Source organism: Lethenteron reissneri, chromosome 65 (genome assembly GCF_015708825.2).
Source record: "Lethenteron reissneri isolate LAM-NWPU_2019-01 chromosome 65, ASM1570882v1, whole genome shotgun sequence".
In the NCBI taxonomy this organism is placed as follows: domain Eukaryota; kingdom Metazoa; phylum Chordata; class Hyperoartia; order Petromyzontiformes; family Petromyzontidae; genus Lethenteron; species Lethenteron reissneri.
In genome coordinates this window covers 289,138-310,788 of record NC_083843.1, presented here as the reverse complement: position 1 = coordinate 310,788, position 21,651 = coordinate 289,138, and the positions used below count along the sequence as shown (strand labels likewise).

At 46.4% G+C, this 21,651-nt stretch overlaps 1 protein-coding gene across 1 annotated transcript; it reads right to left on the bottom strand.

Moving 5' to 3' along the window:
* Positions 1-8,582: 8,582 nt before the first annotated feature.
* On the bottom strand, positions 8,583-21,246 carry LOC133359733 (E3 ubiquitin/ISG15 ligase TRIM25-like). The gene is made up of 6 exons (XM_061578258.1): positions 20,664-21,246; positions 19,391-19,486; positions 18,024-18,257; positions 16,652-16,674; positions 12,761-12,873; positions 8,583-9,571 (listed from the first exon to the last, which is right to left on the bottom strand). Exons 1-6 carry the CDS (start codon positions 21,219-21,221, stop codon positions 8,997-8,999), a joined length of 1,599 nt encoding a protein of 532 aa, XP_061434242.1. The 5' UTR covers positions 21,222-21,246; the 3' UTR covers positions 8,583-8,996.
* Between the last annotated feature and the right edge of the window lie 405 nt (positions 21,247-21,651).

Below are 21,651 nucleotides of genomic sequence, written 5' to 3'. Positions count from 1 at the left end.
AGGTTAAGTGTAACTAAGTTTCCACTTAAGCTTTCTTGACTGCTGGAATTCGTATTCTTTAGTTTTTGGTAAGGTCACGTAGATAGAAAGATACAATACAAAATAATATATGTGCGGTGAGTAAAATAAGGGAATTACTAATAAAGCCACTATGTAGGCTGCAGTCTTATCACGTTGGTTTGTTCTATTTGCTGAGTTTCAGCTTTTACCGTTAAGGAAAACCGTTAAAGAAAACGCGAGTTGTAACGTCGTTTTTTTGCTCTGCACATTATCCGTGCACCTCCAGACGCCCTTGGAATGTTAGGCCATAGACCCCTCGCCAATCTGGAGATTTCTAGATAGTCTGTAACCTCTCTTTGCCCCAAGCTTGTTGTTCAATGGCATTTTACGACCTCCAGATGCTTGGTGTGGCTTGTGAGGGGTAGAGTTGAGAGTTTTGGGGATATCTGTTTTATATATGTATAAATATTGTATTATTATAAAAAATTATTGGCCGAATTATTCTTAATATGAATTTGGAAAAAGGGGCATAAATACAACACTCTCTAGGCTGTGTCTCTGTCTGTAGTACTTTGCATGCTTCTCTATGTCTCTAATACTGTGCCTCCCATGAAATACATCTCGAGGTAGCAGAACAGGTAGTTGAGATGTTTGCCGAGTAAGGAAGTGATGAGCTAAGGTGTACGATGTTCAACACAATCGTGTATAAAGTGTGCAACGAAGTAAATAAACAAACAACAACTATTTGAGGCGACTGTTTTTTTTGGCCACATCATTTAAGTTATTCATACGCAATCTGAAAACAACGTTTTGAAATCAGCCTTCAATTTAATATTCGTAGGTGTACTATTAATACGTATAGGTCAGTTGTTCTAGAAGTTTGTACCCCTGCAAGTTGTTAACGGTAGATAAATGATGCCGTGGACTTTACACCTGAGTTGGACTCTAAACCTGACCTGCACTAAACACGTGGCCTGGATGTAGTTGATCGGCTTATTAACTGGCATAAATGTAGCCACGGTGCGTGAAATTGAAATAAAAACTTCTTCAAAGAGTTCACCAATGTGAGCCAAAATGATTTTATAACGCCCATGCCTCATCCAACATCTCTAATATCCGGCAAGATTGCCACGTTTGCAAATATGTTATTGACACGTGGCCAATGAGGTTACGAAAGTCTTAACCAATAATGTTGTTTTAAGTCAAATTTTTCATAGTGTATATGTAATGCTGTTAGTCTCTTAACTCTGATACTTCAATATTGTATTGTTAGATTTAATGTTCAGTGAGAAACATTTAGTATTTGCTGATCTCCAGTTGCCTGGGTGAATAGTGGGCTCGGTATTGCCCAATCCTGGCCAGCTGGCTCAACAAGCTAAAAAAGTTAACATAGAGACTCATCGAGATACATAGAGGTACATAGCGAGAGAAGCATAGAGACTTATACAGATACATATAGACTCTTAGAGCTATATACAGTGAGGGAAAAAATATTTGATCCCCTGCTGATTTTGTACGTTTGCCCACTGACAAAGAAATGATCAGTCTATAATTTTAATGGTAGGTTTATTTGAAGAGTGAGAGACAGAATAACAACAACAAAATCCAGAAAAAACGCATGTCAAAAATGTTATAAATTGATTTGCATTTTAATGAGGGAAATAAGTATTTGACCCCCTCTCAATCAGGAATATTTCTGGCTCCCAGGTGTCTTTTATACAGGTAACGAGCTGAGATTAGGAGCAGACTCTTAAAGGGAGTGCTCCTAATCTCAGCTTATTACCTGTATAAAAGACACCTCTTCACAGAAACAATCAATCAAATTCCAAACTCTCCACCATGGCCAAGACCAAAGAGCTCTCCAAGGATGTCAGGGACAAGATTGTAGACCTACACAAGGCTGGAATAGCAGCTTGGTGAGAAGGTGACAACAGTTGGTGCGATTATTCGCAAATGGAAGAAACAAAAAAAGAACTGTCAATCTCCCTCGGCCTGGGGCTCCATGCAAGATCTCACCTCGTGGAGTTGCAATGGTCATGAGAACGGTGAGGAATCAGCCCAGAACTACACGGGAGGATCTTGTCAATGATTTCAAGGCAACTGGGACCATAGTCACCAAGAAAACAGTTGGTAACACACTACGCCGTGAAGGACTGAAATCCTGCAGCGCCCGCAAGGTCCCCCTGCTCAAGAAAGCACATATACATGCCCGTCTGAAGTTTGCCAATGAACATCTGAATGATTCAGAGGACAACTGGGTGAAAGTGTTGTGGTCAAATGAGGCCAAAATGGAGCTCTTTGGAATCAACTCAACTTGCCGTGTTTGGAGGAGGAGGAATGCTGCCTATGACCCCAAGAACACCATCCCCACCGTCAAACATGGAGGTGGAAACATTATGCTTTGGGGGTGTTTTTCTGCTAAGGGGACCGGACAACTTCACCGCATCAAAGGGACGATGGACGGGGCCATGTACCGTCAAATCTTGGGTGAGATCCTCCTTCCCTCAGCCAGGGCATTGAAAATGGGTCATGGATGGGTATTGCAGCATGACAATGACCCAAAACACACGACCAAGGCAACAAAGGAGTGGCTCAAGAAGAAGCAAATTAAGGTCCTGGAGTGGCCTAGCCAGTCTCCAGACCTTAATACCATAGAAAATCTGTGGAGGGAGCTGAAGTTTCGAGTTGCCAAACATCAGCCTCGAAACCTTAATGACTTGGAGAAGATCTGCAAAGAGGAGTGGGACAAAATCCCTCCTGAGATGTGTGCAAACCTGGTGGACAACTACAAGAAACGTCTGACCTCTGTGATTGCTAACAATGGTTTTGCCACCAAGTACTAAGTCATGTTTTGCAGAGGGGTCAAATACTTATTTCCCTCTTTAAAATTCAAATGAAATTATAACATTTTTAACATGCGTTTTTCTGGATTTTGTTGTTGTTATTCTGTCTCTCACTGTTCAAATAAACCTACCATTAAAATTATAGACTGATCATTTCTTTGTCAGTGGGCAAACGTACAAAATCAGCAGGGGATAAAATACTTTTTAAATCCTTTATATTAAGTTCGCTTGCTTGCTTTTGACCTTGCAAATCTTTTGGTCATTTTTTAACCCACTTCCCGTGATCCAATCGAGCTGACATTTTCCACACAGACTCGTTGTGCGTGGCAATTAATGTTCGTGAAAAATTTTTTCCTAAATTTTACACTTTTTAGGACAAAAATATTATATTTAAATACCAATTGCTTAATGGTGCAATGCAATCATCTGACCCATAGGTGGCAGCCATCTCAAGCCAGAGGACGAGAGGACTCGAGCCGCCACGCATATAAAGGATTTATAGTGAAAAACTTTGTTTTTACGGGTTATACTTGTTCCCTCACTGTATGTGGAGTCTGTTGCTTTGCCGTGGTCGCGTGGATTTTTCTCCGGATCCTCCTTCCACCACATTTAGAATCAACATCACGCGTTTAGAGTATTTGGCTGCTATGCATTTCCACGTGGTAAGCCACTTTGTCGTGATAGCCTGGTCACTTATAAACAATACGCTAATAGCTCAGTGGGTTTTGTACTCCTGTAATAAAAGGACTCAGACACTTCTTGCTGACTCCGTGTCCTTTATTTGGGGTTCGCGTTCTCCTTCCCACACGGCACTCCTCCTGAGACTCTCTCCCTGGCAGCCCCACATCTGCCTTCGCTCCCGTAGCCTTCCACGCTCCTGCAGCTCCGCTGCAGGCTCTTGGTACAGCCCTCTGGCTGCTCCCCCAGCAGCTCCATCTCTGCTCCCTGTTCCTCCGTGCGTGGCGATCTCGCCACCTCCCAATGTCAGCCCTTCGTGGCCTCTATGGCTATCTCGCCATTTCCTACCTCAATCCTCCACTCTCTCTTCCACCCCGCTGGCTGGCGCCGTCATGAGCCCCTCAGCCACCAGGCTGAGGCACGGCGACCACCCAACGTGTTCACCACCCTTCACTCCCCCGACTGACCCAGATAGCTTCCTGTCTCCCCGCTATAACTTCTCCCCCACGTCACCCTGACTCCTCCCTCTCGGATCGTCATATCCGCCCCGCCCATTTACGCCCGCATTACACTACCCTCCCCCGTAGAGAAAATCCCAGCCGTCCTCGGCTGAAACAGAACAAAATAATGCGGGCGAAGGCATCACAATCAGGAGTCCCCCAGACACAACGGAGATTATAACAACAACAACACAAGCAACGAAAGGGGAGGTATCAGGAACTGGAACAGAACACCGGCCTGTCCTCCGCACAACAACAACAAGAATAAGAATGGCACAATGAACAAAAACGGCAACTGACATGCAAGAACGGCCAACGCGCACAACCCAGAAATGTGATGTTTTAGTGCGTGTCCATGTTGCAGTTCCATCCGCTCGGCTCAAGTCCAACGTCAAAGAGCAAGTGGTAGAGCAGAACGACGAACGGTGCTCAATTGCTCCTTCAAGTCCTCATCCAGCTAGCACACCAGGTAACACCCAGTGCGACGGGAGCTGAAGAATCTGTGACGAGAAGGAGAATCCAATCCCCTGAGGCACAGCACAACAACGCACATCCGCATGTCGTACACGACAGCCACCCGGCCCCAGGGTAGTGGAGATGATGTAAATCCGGCCCGCTTAAAAAAAAACTCCCCATAAATACCCAAAATAACGCAATGAATGCCCCAGTATTTACATTTTAACAACAATATTATTTACACGTGACAACAACAACAACAAAATTTCCTGCTCTTACCCACCAGCAGTCCTCCCTTGAGGACCAGCACAGACATCGCACGTACACAGCATGTACCCACGGTCACTCTCAGCAACCCAACAAAACACCTAATCACACACCCTCGCGTGGAGAAAGCCACGCTCCCCAGCGGTAACGTTTAACTCGCCCTAACCCCCACCGTGGTCGTCAACCCACAGCAACATCCACTGACCATACTCTCAGCTAGTGCAATTTCGGGGATGAGCAGCAACTCGGCCATGCTCCTCCCTTACTATCCCATCAGAGATGGACACACACCAGCCTCGTATAGTCCGATGCTTTATAGCCCAGGGAAGGTTCATCCCCCAGCAATGCCAGACCCCCTGTACTCCCCCCACGGGGCAATGTTCTCTTATAGAGACAATAACACCCTAACCCAGATCCCGTGAGCCCCCGGCACACCAGGTTCAGTCTGCCACCGCACAACTGAACCATGACTCCGAGCCATATGAGCACATGGCCCATTAGTTTAAGACATACCACGGAGGTTTCGCCTCCGGGCTGTCAGGTCAGCCATCAGCCATAGGCCGATGTGACCACAACTCGTGCATCACCCAATCAACAATGGCAGGCATAACAGATGGAATATTTGCCCCACCCCGGTTTTTCCCGCGCGCTCAAAATGGCGTCCCCCTTCGCCCAGCGCGTTCGCGCAATCTCTCGCGCGCACTCAAAATGGCGGCCCTTTCCGCAAAGCGCATCGTCGCCATACCCCGCGTGCGCGCAAAATGGCGGCCCAACGTGCGAACACGTGGCCAGAAAATGGCGGCCCAACGTGCGAACACGTGGCCAGTTTTCTCCATTCGTGCACCCCAGCTTCCCTATGCTGGGGGTCACAAAATGCATCCCCCGTCTTATTGTAACAACCCCAACAACGATAGACGCACAGCCCCAGCTTGCAGCGCGCAGCAGTCATATCGGGGAATTTTTAACCAATATTTTACCAACCACATTAGTTACACAACCCAACTCGCAAAGCAACTCGTGGCTGCATGCAATCAACCAATACACGACGCCACTTGGCGCCCATTTACGATCCCATTAGCATTAACATCTAAGCCACCCACAACGGCGTCATCGCGCACTCTCATTTTCAAAAAGCTCAATTACCCCTATAATATACACGCAATCTCGTGTGCACAACACCCATACAACCAAATTTTTGGGTCCCCCTCCAATTTGTTACCAATTTCCAACAAGTACGCACAATATAATAACAATCTCAATTCCAATAGTCAACCACTGCATCGCACCCCATAACCATACAGAACGGTATAACAGCACATGCAATCAGCATATCGCGATCACACGCGTACATTTAAGCACAATAGCAAGCAGATCTGCAGGCAACCAACACACCATTAATCCTGTCGTAACTTTGCAGCAACAACACAATTATTCTCTCTCTTGCAACAATCGCATCGCACACAGCACCTCGCAGCACAATACACCAAAAAAAAAATATATATTTTTTTTCAATTAAGCCCATCACACAAGGTAACCCACAAATAATACAGCGCAAGATACCCGACGCTCCCAAGTTAATAATTAACTTCACCATCAAGATAACAACTCCACGCAGCAGCGCACACACACAATTTGACACTCAGCAAATACAGCAGACTCTCCGTCCATTCTCAACACACACTTATATTGACACCAAGCAACAAGCAGATAGCGCGTTCATCGTTATTACACACATATACACACAGTCCGAACCGCGCTCCGCACAATCGAGTCATAAGAGAAAACCAAAATAGCCCCCCGGCCCTCGAAAGATGAGTGAGGTGTGTGTTAAGGCCGGGTGCGTATCGTTATGACTCGCCCGGGGCTGCAGCAAGAAGAGGACGGCAGGGTGGCAACTTGAGACGCCTCGCAGAACTCGTTCGGCGACTTGACGGCTCCGTTGTCACGCACCCGAGCCAGGACGGGAAGCTCCCGCCCCAGCAGCTGCAGCATCGGCGTCTTCTCCTCGCAGCACCCCCTCGAAAAACAGCAGCTCACAGCAGGCTGCTCACCCCGCGGCACCTCCAGATGGCAGCGCAAGGCTGCCTCTCCGCCGCGATGTTGAAGATGGCGACGTCCTCCCGCCGCGGTGAAGACAAGATGGCGTCTTCGTGCCACGTGGCAATGGCGCTGGCAGCGCAGGAAAGGCAGAGGCCTGCGGATCACCACCGGGCCTCCCCGACGTCGTCCTCGGCGTGGTGAACTCACACAGTTGCGCCAGCACGATTTTCAAGGTCCCCATCTGCGCCGCCATCTGTCTCCATCGTAAGTTGGCGTCCTCCGGCACAGACAGGTCCACCGAGGCGGCGACACCTTGCTCACCCGGACCCGTACTCGTTCCAGAACGGATCTCCTCTTCCATCGCAGGCAGGTCCACCGTCTGAGGAAGGTCGTCGTCGTCGGATGATGTAGCAGGAATATTCTTTTTTTTTCTTCTTTCTCTCAGTTGTTTTGAGATACCGTTTCACTTCTGACTCCAGTGTAATAAAAGGACTCAGACACTTCTTGCTGACTCCGTGTCCTTTATTTGGGGTTCGCGTTCTCCTTCCCACATGGCACTCCTCCTGAGACTCTCTCCCTGGCAGCCCCACATCTGCCTTCGCTCCCGTAGCCTTCCACGCTCCTGCAGCTCCGCTGCAGGCTCTTGGTACAGCCCTCTGGCTGCTCCCCCAGCAGCTCCATCTCTGCTCCCTGTTCCTCCGTGCGTGGCGATCTCGCCACCTCCCAATGTCAGCCCTTCGTGGCCTCTATGGCTATCTCGCCATTTCCTACCTCAATCCTCCACTCTCTCTTCCACCCCGCTGGCTGGCGCCGTCATGAGCCCCTCAGCCACCAGGCTGAGGCACGGCGACCACCCAACGTGTTCACCACCCTTCACTCCCCCGACTGACCCAGATAGCTTCCTGTCTCCCCGCTATAACTTCTCCCCCACGTCACCCTGACTCCTCCCTCTCGGATCGTCATATCCGCCCCGCCCATTTACGCCCGCATTACACTCCTGTCGTGTTTGTGTTTTGTGTTTGTTGTGTAACGTTCTGACCCCCGTGCCACTACTGGACTATCTGTGACAAAAGAGCTTCATAGCTCATCGGATTCCTCCTACAGCATTGTTGTGGCAAATAAATATATATAAATATATGAATAGATATTTACATGTAACTAAATATATAAATTATTGCTGCCCGTGACTCGAATTTGTGTGCGGCGTGTTTACTAAATACCGGGGACGATTTTTATTTTTAGTTCCCAGTCCCTGTCACTGGGTGAAGTTCACGTGTGGTGGTTAGTTGTGGTGATGGTTCTTGTGGTGATGGTTGTTGTGGTGATGGTTATTGTAGGTGGTGGTACTTGTTGTTGTGCTTGTTGCGGTGGTTGTTGTGGTGGTGGTGGCTGTGGTAATGGTTGTTGTTGTTGCTGCTCTACCGCCTTCTCCTGGCGAGCACCAGAGCCACGTGGCGCCCTCGCTGGGAGTTCCCAGCAGCGTCAGTGGTGATCCCCCCCCCCCCCCACATGCCGGGGCGGGCGTGGGGGGAGAGGGGGAGAGGTGGCGTAGTGACGTCACCGCGTTCGGGGAGCGTGGGTGGTGACGCAGCAGCAGACGACTTGAACAGCTCGGACATTGTTTGCGCCTTTTGTGTTTATCGCCATCTCTTTATTTGTTTATTAATTTGTAGATTGAATTTGCTTGGCAGTGAATGTGTAGAGCATTTTCTCCTCGTGTTTAATTAATGAACAGCGTTGCAGGATGCAGCGCGCACGAATGACGCTGTACACAACTACATTGTTGTTGTTGTTTGTGTTCTGTATTTTTATTGTAGAATCGACGATACAAGTGTTACAATGCCTCTGTTGTAAGCGTACATTTATACTTTTTAAAATCAATAATTTTATGGTTTTGACTTAAAATTTTCTTTGCTGCGATCAAAACGTCATGCGTTTTTGGATTTTCATCTTAAAATTTTATTTAATGTTTTTTTTTTATCTTTTTTTTTTATCTACGTGACTTTACCGAAAGGACGTAAAGAATATAATATTATTTTTGTTGTTGTATCTCTCCCACAACTCATGACAACACCCGTGAAGGTTGTGAGGATTGTTTATGCTCAGGCCCCCCGTTGTGATGGAGAGCAACGCAGCCCCTCGCCACTAACGAGGGTGGAGAGCGCCGTGCGTCGGTGGCGTCTGCCCTCTGCGCTGTTCACGTTCACCTCTCTCAAGACGCACCACTCAGATCCACAATCCTCACTGAGGCAACAACTTTACCGTACAACAACCCCCCCAACCACCACCTCCCCATCAGCACCCCAGGGTGTAGAGGCTGAGTGAATGTTTGGTGAAACGAGTGCAACAGCGCCATGGAGTCGGCACTGTAAAACGACAGTAGCCCCGCGTCCCAGTCCAGATGGACCCCGACTCTCCCCGGAGGCTTCGGCACCGACAGGGAGGTCTCTACTCCGCCATGCAGCACTGAGACGCTGTCGCCACGTTTCTGTAGACACCAGGAGACGTCACTCCCTCCCAGGCGGCACTCAGAACCACTCCCTCTCCGTGGGATCGTCCCATACGCCACTCCAACCCGACACCACCTCGCGCTCCCCACGTCCACCTCCCAGTAGTGCTGACCCGACGAGAAGCTCTCAGAGCACAGGGCTTGGTAACAGCACTCAAATCGGTGTGGGTGATGGGGGCGACGCTGGGGGACATCGCTTCGCGTCACGGTCCTGAGATCCGAGGAAATCTGGAGGTCGTCGTGGGCTGAGTTTGTATCCAGAGTCGGCGAGCGTCCATCTGTAGTGAGTAATAGTGTTAACATACTATTATTAGTTAGTATTAGTGTACACATACTAATATTAGTTAGTATTAGTGTACACATACTAATATTCATTAGCATTAGTATACACATACTAATATTCGTTAGTATTAGTGTACACATACTAATATTCATTAGTATTAGTGTACACATACCAATATTCATTAGTACTAGTGTACATATACTAATATTCGTTAGTATTAGTGTACACATGCTAATATTCGTTAGTATTAGGGTATATATACTAGTATTCGTTTGTATTTGTGTACACATGCTAATATTCGGTAGTATCAGTGTCCACACACTAACATTCGTTAGTATTAGTGTACGTATACTAATATTAGTTATTATTAGTGTACACACACTAATATTAGTTAGTATTAGTGTACACATACTAATAATCATTAGAATTAGTGGACACGTACTAATATTCGTTAGTATTAGTGTACACATACTAATTTTCGTTAGTATTTGTGTACACATACTAATTTTCGTTAGTATTAGTGTACACATACAAAAATTTGTTAGTATTAGTATACACATACTAATATTAGTTAGTATTAGTGTACACATACTAATATTCGTTAGTATTCGTGTACACATACTAATATTCATTAGTATTAGTGTACACATTCTAATATTCTTAAGAATTCGTGTCACATACTAATATTCGTTAGTATTCGTGTACACATACTAATATTCATTAATATTAGTGTGTATATACTAATATGCGTCAGTATTTGTGTACACACACTAACATTCGTTAGTATTAGTGTACACAAACTAATATTAGTTAGTATTAGTGTACACATACTAATATTAGTTAGTATTAGTGTACACATACTAATATTCGCTAGTATTATTGTACACGTACTAATATTAGTTAGTATTAGTGTACACATACTAATAATCATTAGTATTAGTGTACACATACTAATTTTCGTTAGTATTAGAGTACACATACTAATTTTCGTTATTATTAGTGTGTATATATATACTATTATTTATTAATATTAGTGTAAACACATTAATATTAGTTAGTATTAGTGTACACACACTAATATTAGTTAGTATTAGTGTACACATTCTAATTTTCGTTAGTATTAGTGTACACACACTAATATTACTTAGTCTTAGTGTACACATACTAATATTAGTTAGTATTAGTGTACACACACTAATATTAGTTAGTATTAGTGTACACATACTAATAATCATTAGTATTAGTGTACACATACTAATTTTCGTTAGTATTAGTGTACACATACTAATATTTGTTAGTATTATTGTACACATACTAATATTAGTTAGTATTAGTGTACACACACTAATATTAGTTAGTATTAGTGTACACATACTAATAATCATTAGTATTAGTGTACACATACTAATTTTCGTTAGTATTAGTGTACACATACTAAAATTCGTTAGAATTAGTGTACACATACTAAAATTCGTTAGTATTAGTGTACACATACTAATTTTCGTTAGTATTAGTATATATATATACTATTATTCGTTAATATTAGTGGAAACACATTAATATTAGTTAGTATTAGTGTACACACACTAATATTAGTTAGTATTAGTGTACACATTCTTATTTTCGTTAGTATTAATGTACACACACTAATATTACTTAGTCTTAGTGTACACATACTAATAATCATTAGTATTAGTGTACACATACTAATTTTCGTTAGTATTAGTGTACACATACTAAAATTCGTTAGTATTACTGTACACATACTAATTTTCGTTAGTATTAGTATATATATACTATTATTCGTTAATATTAGTGGAAACACATTAATATTAGTTAGTATTAGTGTACACATTCTAATTTTCGTTAGTATTAATGTACACACACTCATATTACTTAGTCTTAGTGTACACATACTAGTATTCGTTAGTATTTCTGTACACATACTAATATTCGTTAGTATTAGTGTACACATACTAATATTCGTTAGTGTTAGTATACACATACTAATATTCGTTCATAATAGTGTACACATACTAATATTCGTTACTATTAGTATACACATACTAATATTCGTTAGTATTTGTGTACATATACTAATATTTGTTAGTTTTAGTTTATAAAATACTAATATTTGTTAGTATACATGTACACATACTGCTAATCACTCGTGATTAATAATAAGTGAATAATAATAATTAGTGAGTAATAATTTATAATAACAATAGTACTAAACTAACATGGCCATGGGTGTGTGTGCAGTGGTAGTGACCAGTGGTGATGATGCCAGCACCACGACATTGTGTGTCACAGCCTCGCACACTCTCACATCCACGCACAGACATTGTGTGGCACAGCCTCGCACACTCTCACACCCACACACAGACATTGTGTGTCGCTCCGCTGCTGGATGAGCGCCTCCCCGTGCCCTGGGGGGGGGGGGGGGTTATTTGACCATACTTAACCGCTCTCGTCGGTGCGCGTTGGCGATGGTGGGGATTGTGAACCTGGAAGCGTAGAGGTGCAGTACAACAATGGTTCACGCTGCATTGCCCTCCGTTGGTGTGATGTGTAAACATTTGGCACGAGCAAGACAAAGACTGCCGGGTGTGGTGTTAGCCACCCACCCCTCGTGTGCCGTGCCGGCCGTCATGGCTACTCGCCAACAGGACTGTATGTGCAGTGTTTCACTGTGTCGCTGTGCCTGTATTTCTCACTGGGCTGACTCTCGATCTGCCTGATGTCATCTCACTCACCTGGTATGCAGGAGGTCGTGGGTTCGACCCCGATCTTGATGCCTGCTGCTGCTGTATATTTGGAGTGTTTGTGTCTATCTCCCCGTGGTGGTCGCGCAGATTTTTCTCCGCGTCCTCCATTTTTTTACTTCACCTTTAGACTCAACGTCATGAGTTAAGATCATTTGGCTGTAACTATATATTTCCACGTAATAATCCACTTAGTTGAGTTGTCATTTGCGGCCAGTTCCCTTGTGAAAAAGAGCCACATAGCTCAGTAGACCTTACCTGGTAAAATAAAATATATATTTTTAATATGCACACCCCAATGATACGCCACCTGACTTAAACAAAGTGCAGCAGCCTACCGAGTGGTGCCCGTCTGCATCGCTGCGTTTGTCATGGACGATGTTGACAGAGATAAGTGCAGAGTGCAGAGAGAGACTCACACACGAGAGCCATGCGCTTCCTATTCACTCCTCCTAGCGAGATGACCTCTGTGAGCTCTTGGTGACTGAATGTGGCAGGAGGCGCATCCTGGATCCCCTGCAAGTCCGAGCTCCTGCACTCAGCACGGGACACGCAGAGTCTATGGAGGGTGCAGTTCCTCCACTCACACAGCACGGGACACACAGATTCTATGGAGGGTGCAGTCCCTCCACTAAACAACACTAAGTGGCGGTGACGTCACCATGACGCTTTGTGCCAGGCTATGTGCACCTTGGGGTCACGTGAAGTGTCGAACGCCCGCTGGCAGGAGGTCACGGGGCAGACCCAGATGGTACAGGTCGACTGATTGAGACTGCTGGCTGATGCACCACCTGTGCCCCCTACTGTGCCAACTTGCTGTGCATTAGCCACCCGGCGCTCTGCTAGTGGTTGTGAGCATCACTCCTCTGCCCACCGTTGTTGTTGGAGGGCCACTGCCTCCAACTGACCAGTAGCATCCTTCACGAGCCTCCTCCACAGAGGCCGATCTTGACACCGCTGGTACCAGTCATCGGCAATTCCACTCAGCTCCACATCCTCCTGTACCAGATCACTCCATCTCTGCTCTAGCCCGCGCTGCGTCCATTTAGCCCCCTCGATCCGGCCAAACAAAAGCTGTTTAGGCATGCAGTGGCTGGGCATGCGGGCTACATGACCCAGCCAACACAGCCTTGCCTGCTGGAGGAGCTCACCGATGGGACTTTGTCCACATCTTTCAAGGATTTGTGAGCTCCTCACACAATCCAGCCTGGTTAAACCCAGGATTGATCACTGCCTGGCAAGCCTAAACGTGTCTAACCAGCGAAGATGTTCCATTAGGGGAGTCCACATTTCGCAAGCATAGAGATGGGAGGGAATGACCGTGGCCGAGAAGACCTGAAGCTTTGTGTTGAGTGATAGACCAGCAAGTTTCCACACAGCGTTACATAACCGATGAATGAATGCTGCTCGACTGATTCGGAGTGAGACCTCTGCTGTTAAATCGGAGCCGGTCATGAGCACACTGCCCATGTATGGGAAACTCTCCACTCTCTCCACAACTGCCCAATCACCGATTGGGAGTTGTGGGGGTGGAGTGCCCGACAGTACAAAATAGCCAGGCAGGTGCTTGGTTTTGGTGGGGCTGATGGTAAGGACCCCCTCTTGGTGGCAAGCTCCAGGTTCAGCAGCAGCGCCTCCAACTCCTTCTCTGAGTGAGCAGCAATTACCAGATCATCGGCATACATAACATGGTTGAGCAATAGGGAGCCATCCCTTGACCACACCCGGGCATCGATCGGCCTCTCATTGTATCTGTACCAAATGAAAATTCCTCCGGTATAGCTAGTGAACACTTCACAAACTATGTGGTCAAAATAGATGTTACATAATGTGGGAGCCAGAGGACATCCCTATCGCACCCCACGGTGTACAGACAGGGAATGGCTCCGACTCCCAGCCATGTAGTTTTACCTGGGCCCGCTCACCATCATGAAGGTCCTTAATGATCGTGAGCAGAGGGTCAGGGTCTCCAAAAGCACGAAGAACAACCCAGAGCCCAGGCCTACAGATGGTATCATAGGCCTTGATGAGGTCAATAAAGCAGAGATGTAGGTCTTGTAGGAATTCCCTACACCTCTGCTCTAGCAGACGGACATAAAATATGGCATCTGTGCAGGACCGCCCTTTCCTGAAACCGCACTGTGGCCATGCAAGCCTCTCCTCAGCGTGCCGGGCAAGGCGATGTTGAATAATCCTTGCCAGGACCTTTCCCAACACACTGAGGAGTGAGGGAGTGAGATGCCCCCCGGTAGTTGTTCCAGTCTGTGCGGTCCCCCTTTTTAAAGAGGGGGGCCACCAGGGCATTCTTCCAATCCTGTGAAACCCGTACAATGGTCCAGACTTTTGTTATGATGTCATGTTGGGCAGTCTGTGCACAAACGATACCTGCCCTGAGCATTTCGCATGAGAGGTCATCCCTGCCCGGTGCCTTTCCTGGTCTCAGACTCTGGATCGCCTTCAGTAGTTGTTCAACAGATGGCACCTCAGCCAGCCACTCACAGGGGGTGACTTCCTCCTCCAATTTTTGAGGCACCGCAGACTCAGCAGGGTCATCCCCATTTCGTCTCACGTTGCTTTTCTGGCTGAGGGATTTCCCCTCCCCCAGGACCTCACAGAAATGCTCAGCAAATCTGCAAACCTGTTCCTGGGGGTCGGAGATTGGATCACCATTTTTTCGCCTAATGATGGTAATAGGTGTGGCTCTGCAGGTTACTTTTTTGATAAAATTAAAGAGCGATTTGTGATCGAGGGCCACTGAGGCAGACTTCATATCCTCAGCAACCCGCGACCACCACCCATCCTTGCAGCACCTCACGGCTCTCCGAACCTCCGAGCGAAGGCTGTGTTAAGCCTCCTCATTCTCCGTAGTGGGATGCTGTAGCCGATGAGAGTGGGCCTGTCGCTTTTTCTCAGCCAGCTTGAACACCTCCTCTGTCAACCAGGGTATCTTGGGAGGTCTGGATCGTGTACCCAAAGCAGCCATTGCAGCTGCATGATCCACAGTCCTTAACCTCGCCCATTTCCCCTCGACATCAGGAGGATTGGGGGACAATGCCAACCCCAGCTGCAATGATGATTAAATTCTCGCTTGCAACTTTCATCAGCTAGCTGAGACCATGCGACTAAGGGTTTTTGTTGGCTTCCTGGGTGTACACCCACCACCGGAGTGGAATAATTGCAGGTGCATCTTACAGATGCCAAGTCGATGTTCGGTGGGCAGATCAGCTCCACAGTAGGTCCTGATGTCAAAGATATTGGCCCGCATTGCCTGTTCCATCACTATGTAGTCCAGCAGATGTTCTTGCTTGGATACGGAATTTATCCATGATGTGGTGTGGATGCGCCAATGCCGGAACAGCGTGATGGTAAATACAAGTCCATGGGCTGCACAAAAATCTAGCAGCCTCCTGTTGTTGTTATTGAGCTGATCTGGCCCATGCCTTCCAATTACTCCAGACCAGGTGCCAGCATCATGACCAACTCGGGCATTGAAGTCACCGAACAAGATTACTCTAACTGGAGGCGCAACTTCAGCTAGCACCTGCTACAGGAGGTCATAGAATGCATCTGACTCATCGGCCTTGCCTGCATCCCTCCACAGATGTTCGTCTTCAGTGGGGGCATAAGTAACCATGACCACCACTCCTCGCCTCTGGTTGATGAGAAGGCGAGCCCAAAGTAGCCTAGGGCTTACAGCTTCCCACACCTCACCGCCATGCTCCCACGCTCCCTTCATTCTTTTATTCAGAAGAGCCACACCCTGTTGTTTGGCTGTCTCCTGCCCCGAGTAGAGAACTGTCCACCCCTCATGGTAGCAGGAGCCAGAGCCGGTCCACCAGACCTCCTGAATATGACAGAGATCCAGGCGTTACCGGTCCAGCTTCCGACAGAGGAGTGGCAGCCTCTCCTCCACAGTGAGCGTTAGGATATTACACGTGGCCACACGTAGTGGTTTTTTATTGTTACTGGAGGAGCCCCGAGGATAAAGATTCAGTCTCCAGGCTCCGCCAAATGGAGTTTAGCCAGGAGACGTCATAGACACCTGTTCCCCCAGGGCCTACGGCACAATCTCGTTTATTAAATTTTGTGGTTGTGGTTTAGTGGTAATTCATTAAAGGCGGAGGGGTTACCAGCCCCTCGCATCCATCCAGAGGCCACATTTAGCCACTGTCTTGGTTACAAATGCCATGAAGGGAAAGGCCAACCGGAATTGGCCCTCCCCCCACGGCACTGCCCACATCACGACCGTTCACTGATTTGTCCACCAGGTGGAAGACAAAGCTAGAGTTTGAGTATGGGTTAGTACTGACCTGAGACTCTCATGCAGGGGATCCTGAAAAACATAAACCCGCATTTCACATTAACATTGACATCTTAAACAGATGCCACACCTCCACACAGTCACCTGCTGCGTATGGTGGAGCGCAACATCAAGGAAATAATAAATACCAGCAAACAGAGAATGATGAAAAATAGAGTAATCTGTGTGCTTTTACTGTTAAGCCTTTCATTATTAAATTTTGACTTAAATATTTTGTGGCTGCAGGAATGCATATGAATGTGCTGAGATCGAAACGTCGTGAGTTTTTTGTTATTTATTTAAATTGTATATTTTTTATTTTTTTATTTTTTTTCTATCTACGTGACTTTACCGAAAGAACCATGGAATATGAATTCCTGCAGTCACGAAAGCTTTAATTCGAAATATATAATACCTATTCTTATTTTTTTTCATCAAAACAGGATTCGTTAAACTGGACATGTACCCCAACACATGACAAAACCACTCCTTGCAAATCTAGTCTAGCAGGTAAACAAATTGTTAAGTAACGTTCAACAACTCGTGTTTTGAACTCTGAATAAACTCATCTTTTGTATTTTACCAGGATAGGGCAACTTGGCCATGTCACTCTTGTTCAGTAGTGAGCTGCCTATCACAATGATAGCTCAACGAACTGGCTGATGTGGACATTTATAATAGCAGCCAAATATTCTGAATGCGTGATGTTCATTCGAAATGTGGAGTGAAAAACCAGAGGACCTGGAAAAAAATCTACGCGTGCACAGAGTGAGAGAGACGTAGACTCCAAATTTACAGCAGGCATCGTCGGAGTCGGGGTAAAACCCATGACCGCCTGCATACCAGGCCAGGTAAATGGCAATGTTGTACTGGACACGTCCAGGTCAGAATGTCACACGGAAGCAAACGCGCGTCTATTTTTGGACACTGCTGCTTGCTCCCAGATCGAAAAACAATAAAAAAAAAGATTGCAAACAATGTCAACGTCTCACAGGGCGGTGTGCATCTGCTGGTTGGAGATAAACCCTGTGATAAACCAAGGCTGTGAGTATAAACTATTAAGAACTACTTTTTTTATACCTTTCCAGGTAAGGCCCACTGAGCTATATAGCTCTGCTTCAGAAGTAACCTTGCCAGATATTAAAATGAAAGAATTAGATAATCGTGTGGAAATATATAGCAAATTACAATAAACACGTGATGTGATTCTAAATGTGGAGGGAAAAACCGGAGGACAACACATCCACGAGGAGAGAGAGAGGCACAAACTCCAAATATACAGCAGAAGTCAGGGTTGGTATCGATACCATGACCTCCTGCATATCAGGCGAGGTAGTTAACATCTCAGATCCACCACGGCGAGTGAATGGAGGTGGTGCCACCTGCAGGAATGAGAGCGGGTCCTGCACGGCGAGGGCAGCGAGCAGCTGGTTGATCTCCCGCTCCAGGCCGCGTGCTCTGCTCTCGTAGCGAGTGATGTCCGCCTGGATGCGGGACAGCACGGAGTAGCCCTCCTCGTCCACGCGCTCCAGCACCTCCCTCTCCTCCTCCCTCAGCTGCTCTCTCCGGCACTCAAACTCTCGGCTAATCCGTGCCTTGATCTCACGCAGAGACTCCTACACAGACAGTGCCGAGTTGTTGAGTCACTCATTAGGTAATGACGCAATGTGGTGTCATACAGGTAATGATTGTAATCATACCTCGATTATGTACATGGATGTGGGTGACGTATGCATCGGGAGCTCATGAAGATATAAAGCACAGGGAGAATGAGAATGGGATATACTGTAAGGGGTTAATATCATAGGCAAGGGTAGTATTTGAAATACGTAAGTCTGTAGCTACACGTTGCCGAGTGTCTATCTGGGGAAAATGAAATACATCTCTAAGGGTATCATTCTGATCTGTCTTGTCTGTCCGTCCCACTCTGGATCTACCAAACAGTGCATGGGAGGGAAATGCGCATTAAACCGAAACAATTTTCTTGCCGAGGACATTCCAAGAAAATTGCGTCAAAGTTTCTGCGAATATACAGAACAAATACACTACACATTGCTCTATTGTTTTAAATGAAAAGGTGCTGAAATAGACAAACACTGCTGATTTCGAAGGTAAAACTCACGTCCACTTCCGCTTGCACTCAGGCTAAGTTGATGTGATTCAGATTTGGGTGAGCCAGAAAGGAGGAATCTCAATCGTCCATAGCAAGCATCATGGTTGTGATCAATGAAGGAATCGACAGGACAAGTCTCCAATTTATATTCCAGCATGGATCGATTCCACCCCCCCTAAACCAAAACTGCTGTCATGTTGGAAGTGGCGTCGTAAATGAATTTTCTGTGTCATACCGTGGAAGCCTTCTATTCACGTAGTAAACGTGTGTTGCAAATCTGGCCGTCCTAAACTGGTTGTAATGGTGCCCACATTTTTTTTCCTGAAGTGTAAAGATACACAAAAGGAATATATTTAGTTGAAGATTAAAGTTTCAGAAATATTTTGCGCTCAAATAATGGGCTTTAAAAAAAAAGTGCTGACAGACAAACACGGTTGCGAACTCACACTTTGCCTTGTTAGAGTTGTATGGCGTTTATTTTGTAGATTTACATTTTGTAGATTGCAATTCACTAAAGTTGTATCCCGCGCCAATGCATGGGGCAGTGTTCGTCAATGATAAGAGCTAAGTTTAATGAAATACGATTCATAGGCAAACCAGAAAAGGGAATTGTGCGGCTGCCATCTCTTTCTGTACCTCCACGTGCCGGTAGTCGTCCCTGAGTGTCCGTGTCCGTGACGCCGCCGTGTTCCTCTTCTCCTCTCTCCCCTCCTTCTTGACTCTGAGCTCCTCCTGCGTTTTGGTAGATAAATAAATACGCGGTGCTCACCATTGCCATTGGTGGATCACTGATAGATCATCGTCATCCTGCATCTCTGATTAACACGGTTGTCTACGAAAGAAATTAAACTTAAACACACACATCTGTTGTCATATTTCTGGATACGTCTCGATTTTATTTTTAATTTTCCCACGATTGTTTATCGACTGCACTGTCCATGTCATGTATTGAGACAAAGAATCCAACGGGAACTACTGCAGAGCAATGCAATATCCTGTTAGACAACATCATTGACAAATGTCACGTACATCTATCTATTCAATCTATGTAAATAAACGTCTAACTTTATCTGTGATGAATGCTGCACTTCCCGTCGTTTTCATGCAGGGGGCGCGTCGGTTTGAACGACGGAGGCGCGATTACGTTGGAATCGGTCTGCAGAACGAGGCGATTCGGTGTTGATTCCTAGAATCGATTCCCAGAATCGACTTGGCCCCCACTGACACGACTTTGCCATTTGTCTTGCAATGACGACGACAATTTCCCATTCTCCCCGCATACGCTATCACAATCAACAAGTCGCAGGGACAGACGTTCCATTGCGTTGTTAAACACAACTTTACCTATCTTTCTATGATGAATAATATAATAACATAAGATAACATTTCTAAACGGAGCATCGGATGCTTGCCGGAATAAGTCGTTCGTGTACAAATCTTGTGACTTTCCTGGCCGAAGGCAGTAAATGCTTTTGTGAGGGGTGCCACAGGCGCCCCCGAACAACTAGTTCTAAGATATGTTTTAAACATCTTCCAGTGATGGATGTAGTGGCTTATCACACGCCCTACTATACATAGTAACTTCGTCAAACTAAGATTTTGAATCTCACGCAAAATATGATTTAATATTATGTCAAATGTTGAGTCGGCTTAGACCATCAACTCACTAAACTTGGGAATCCAGTTTAAACCATGGGAGGCCGACTAGATTCCAACTCAGTATTACAGCGTTACCAACTCAGCGTTCTGACATCTGAGCCACCCTGCCACCTCTCCCTGGGTCTCCCTATAAAGGGGCGTTTGGTCTTAACAGGGGCTCACCTGGTCGAGGTGAGGGGTCACGACCCACTGAAGTGAATCTCTCAACCTCCTGTAACAATGTAGATAACAACGGAACATGACACTTCACCTGTCTTGTCTGTTGTGCTTTTTCCACTGTGATGACTCTGTGCCCGGAGTGGTCTCCTGCGACGGGACAGACTGGGCAAACCGGAATCTTGTCCTGTTCACAGTAAAGAATGAGCTCCTGTCTGTGCTCCCGACACCTTCTCTCCTCCAGGTTTGCAATGGGAGCCACCAGGAGATGTTCTCTCAGCTTGGAATTCTCTAAGTGAGGCCTCAAATGTGTCGCACAGTACGATGTCTCGCATCTCACGCAGGTCTTCACTGCAGGAGTGTGGCCGTCCCTGCAGTTGTCACACACGATGGCCAAGGCCATCCCTTCTCCAACTCTGAGCTGCTCCACAAGGTTGTCGAGGGCCACGTTCTTTTCCAGCTGGGGTCGCACAGGGAAGAGTGCTCGACACTGCGGGCAGCTGAAGCTGCTCGCCGTCTTCCAGGCGGTCTCCAGGCACCGGAGGCAGAAAGAGTGTCCGCAGCTCAGCGTGCAGGGGCAGACGAACGTGTCCAGGCAGATGGGGCAGCGCAGCTCACTATCCACACTCTCACTGGGAGTCGCGCTCGCCATAACCCATGGGCTTCGCTGAGATCGCTCGCTGTGTGGCTCAGAGAGACACTGGACCAGGACGTCTCTCTTATAGTGACGGTGAAGAAGGAAGTAAAATACTTAAAATATTTTCATTGTCGTCACTGACATCACGAGACTGCATGGAATGTGAACCCGCGCCCCGAGGTGCACAAACAGCAGCCTCGAGGTGAATAGGGCTACTGTACACACCGCTACATGAACAAAATGTATCAAAGGAACTAAAGAAATGAGTTGTTAATAGAAGTTGTAGAGGTTCAGTTGCGATGGCTGATTTGTGAAATGAGTATCGAGAGATAAAGTAATCTTTCCAAAGCTTAGCGTCCAATTTGCTGTCTATGGTACGACAGAACAATGGATTGCATGCCACGGTCTCTAGGAGATGTTATCTCCCTCGAATTATGGCTGCTTT

Bases quoted from the DNA above. Each gene is read 5' to 3' on its own strand.
- LOC133359733 (XM_061578258.1), bottom strand. From the start codon at position 21,221: ATGGCGAGCGCGACTCCCAGTGAGAGTGTGGATAGTGAGCTGCGCTGC. The intron at 19,487-20,663 runs GTGAAGTGTCAT...ACCAAAACGCAG, and splicing joins AAGCACAACAGACAAGACAG to GAGGAGCTCAGAGTCAAGAA. The intron at 16,675-18,023 runs GTGGCACCACCT...TATGTTTTTCAG, and splicing joins ACCCGCTCTCATTCCTGCAG to GATCCCCTGCATGAGAGTCT.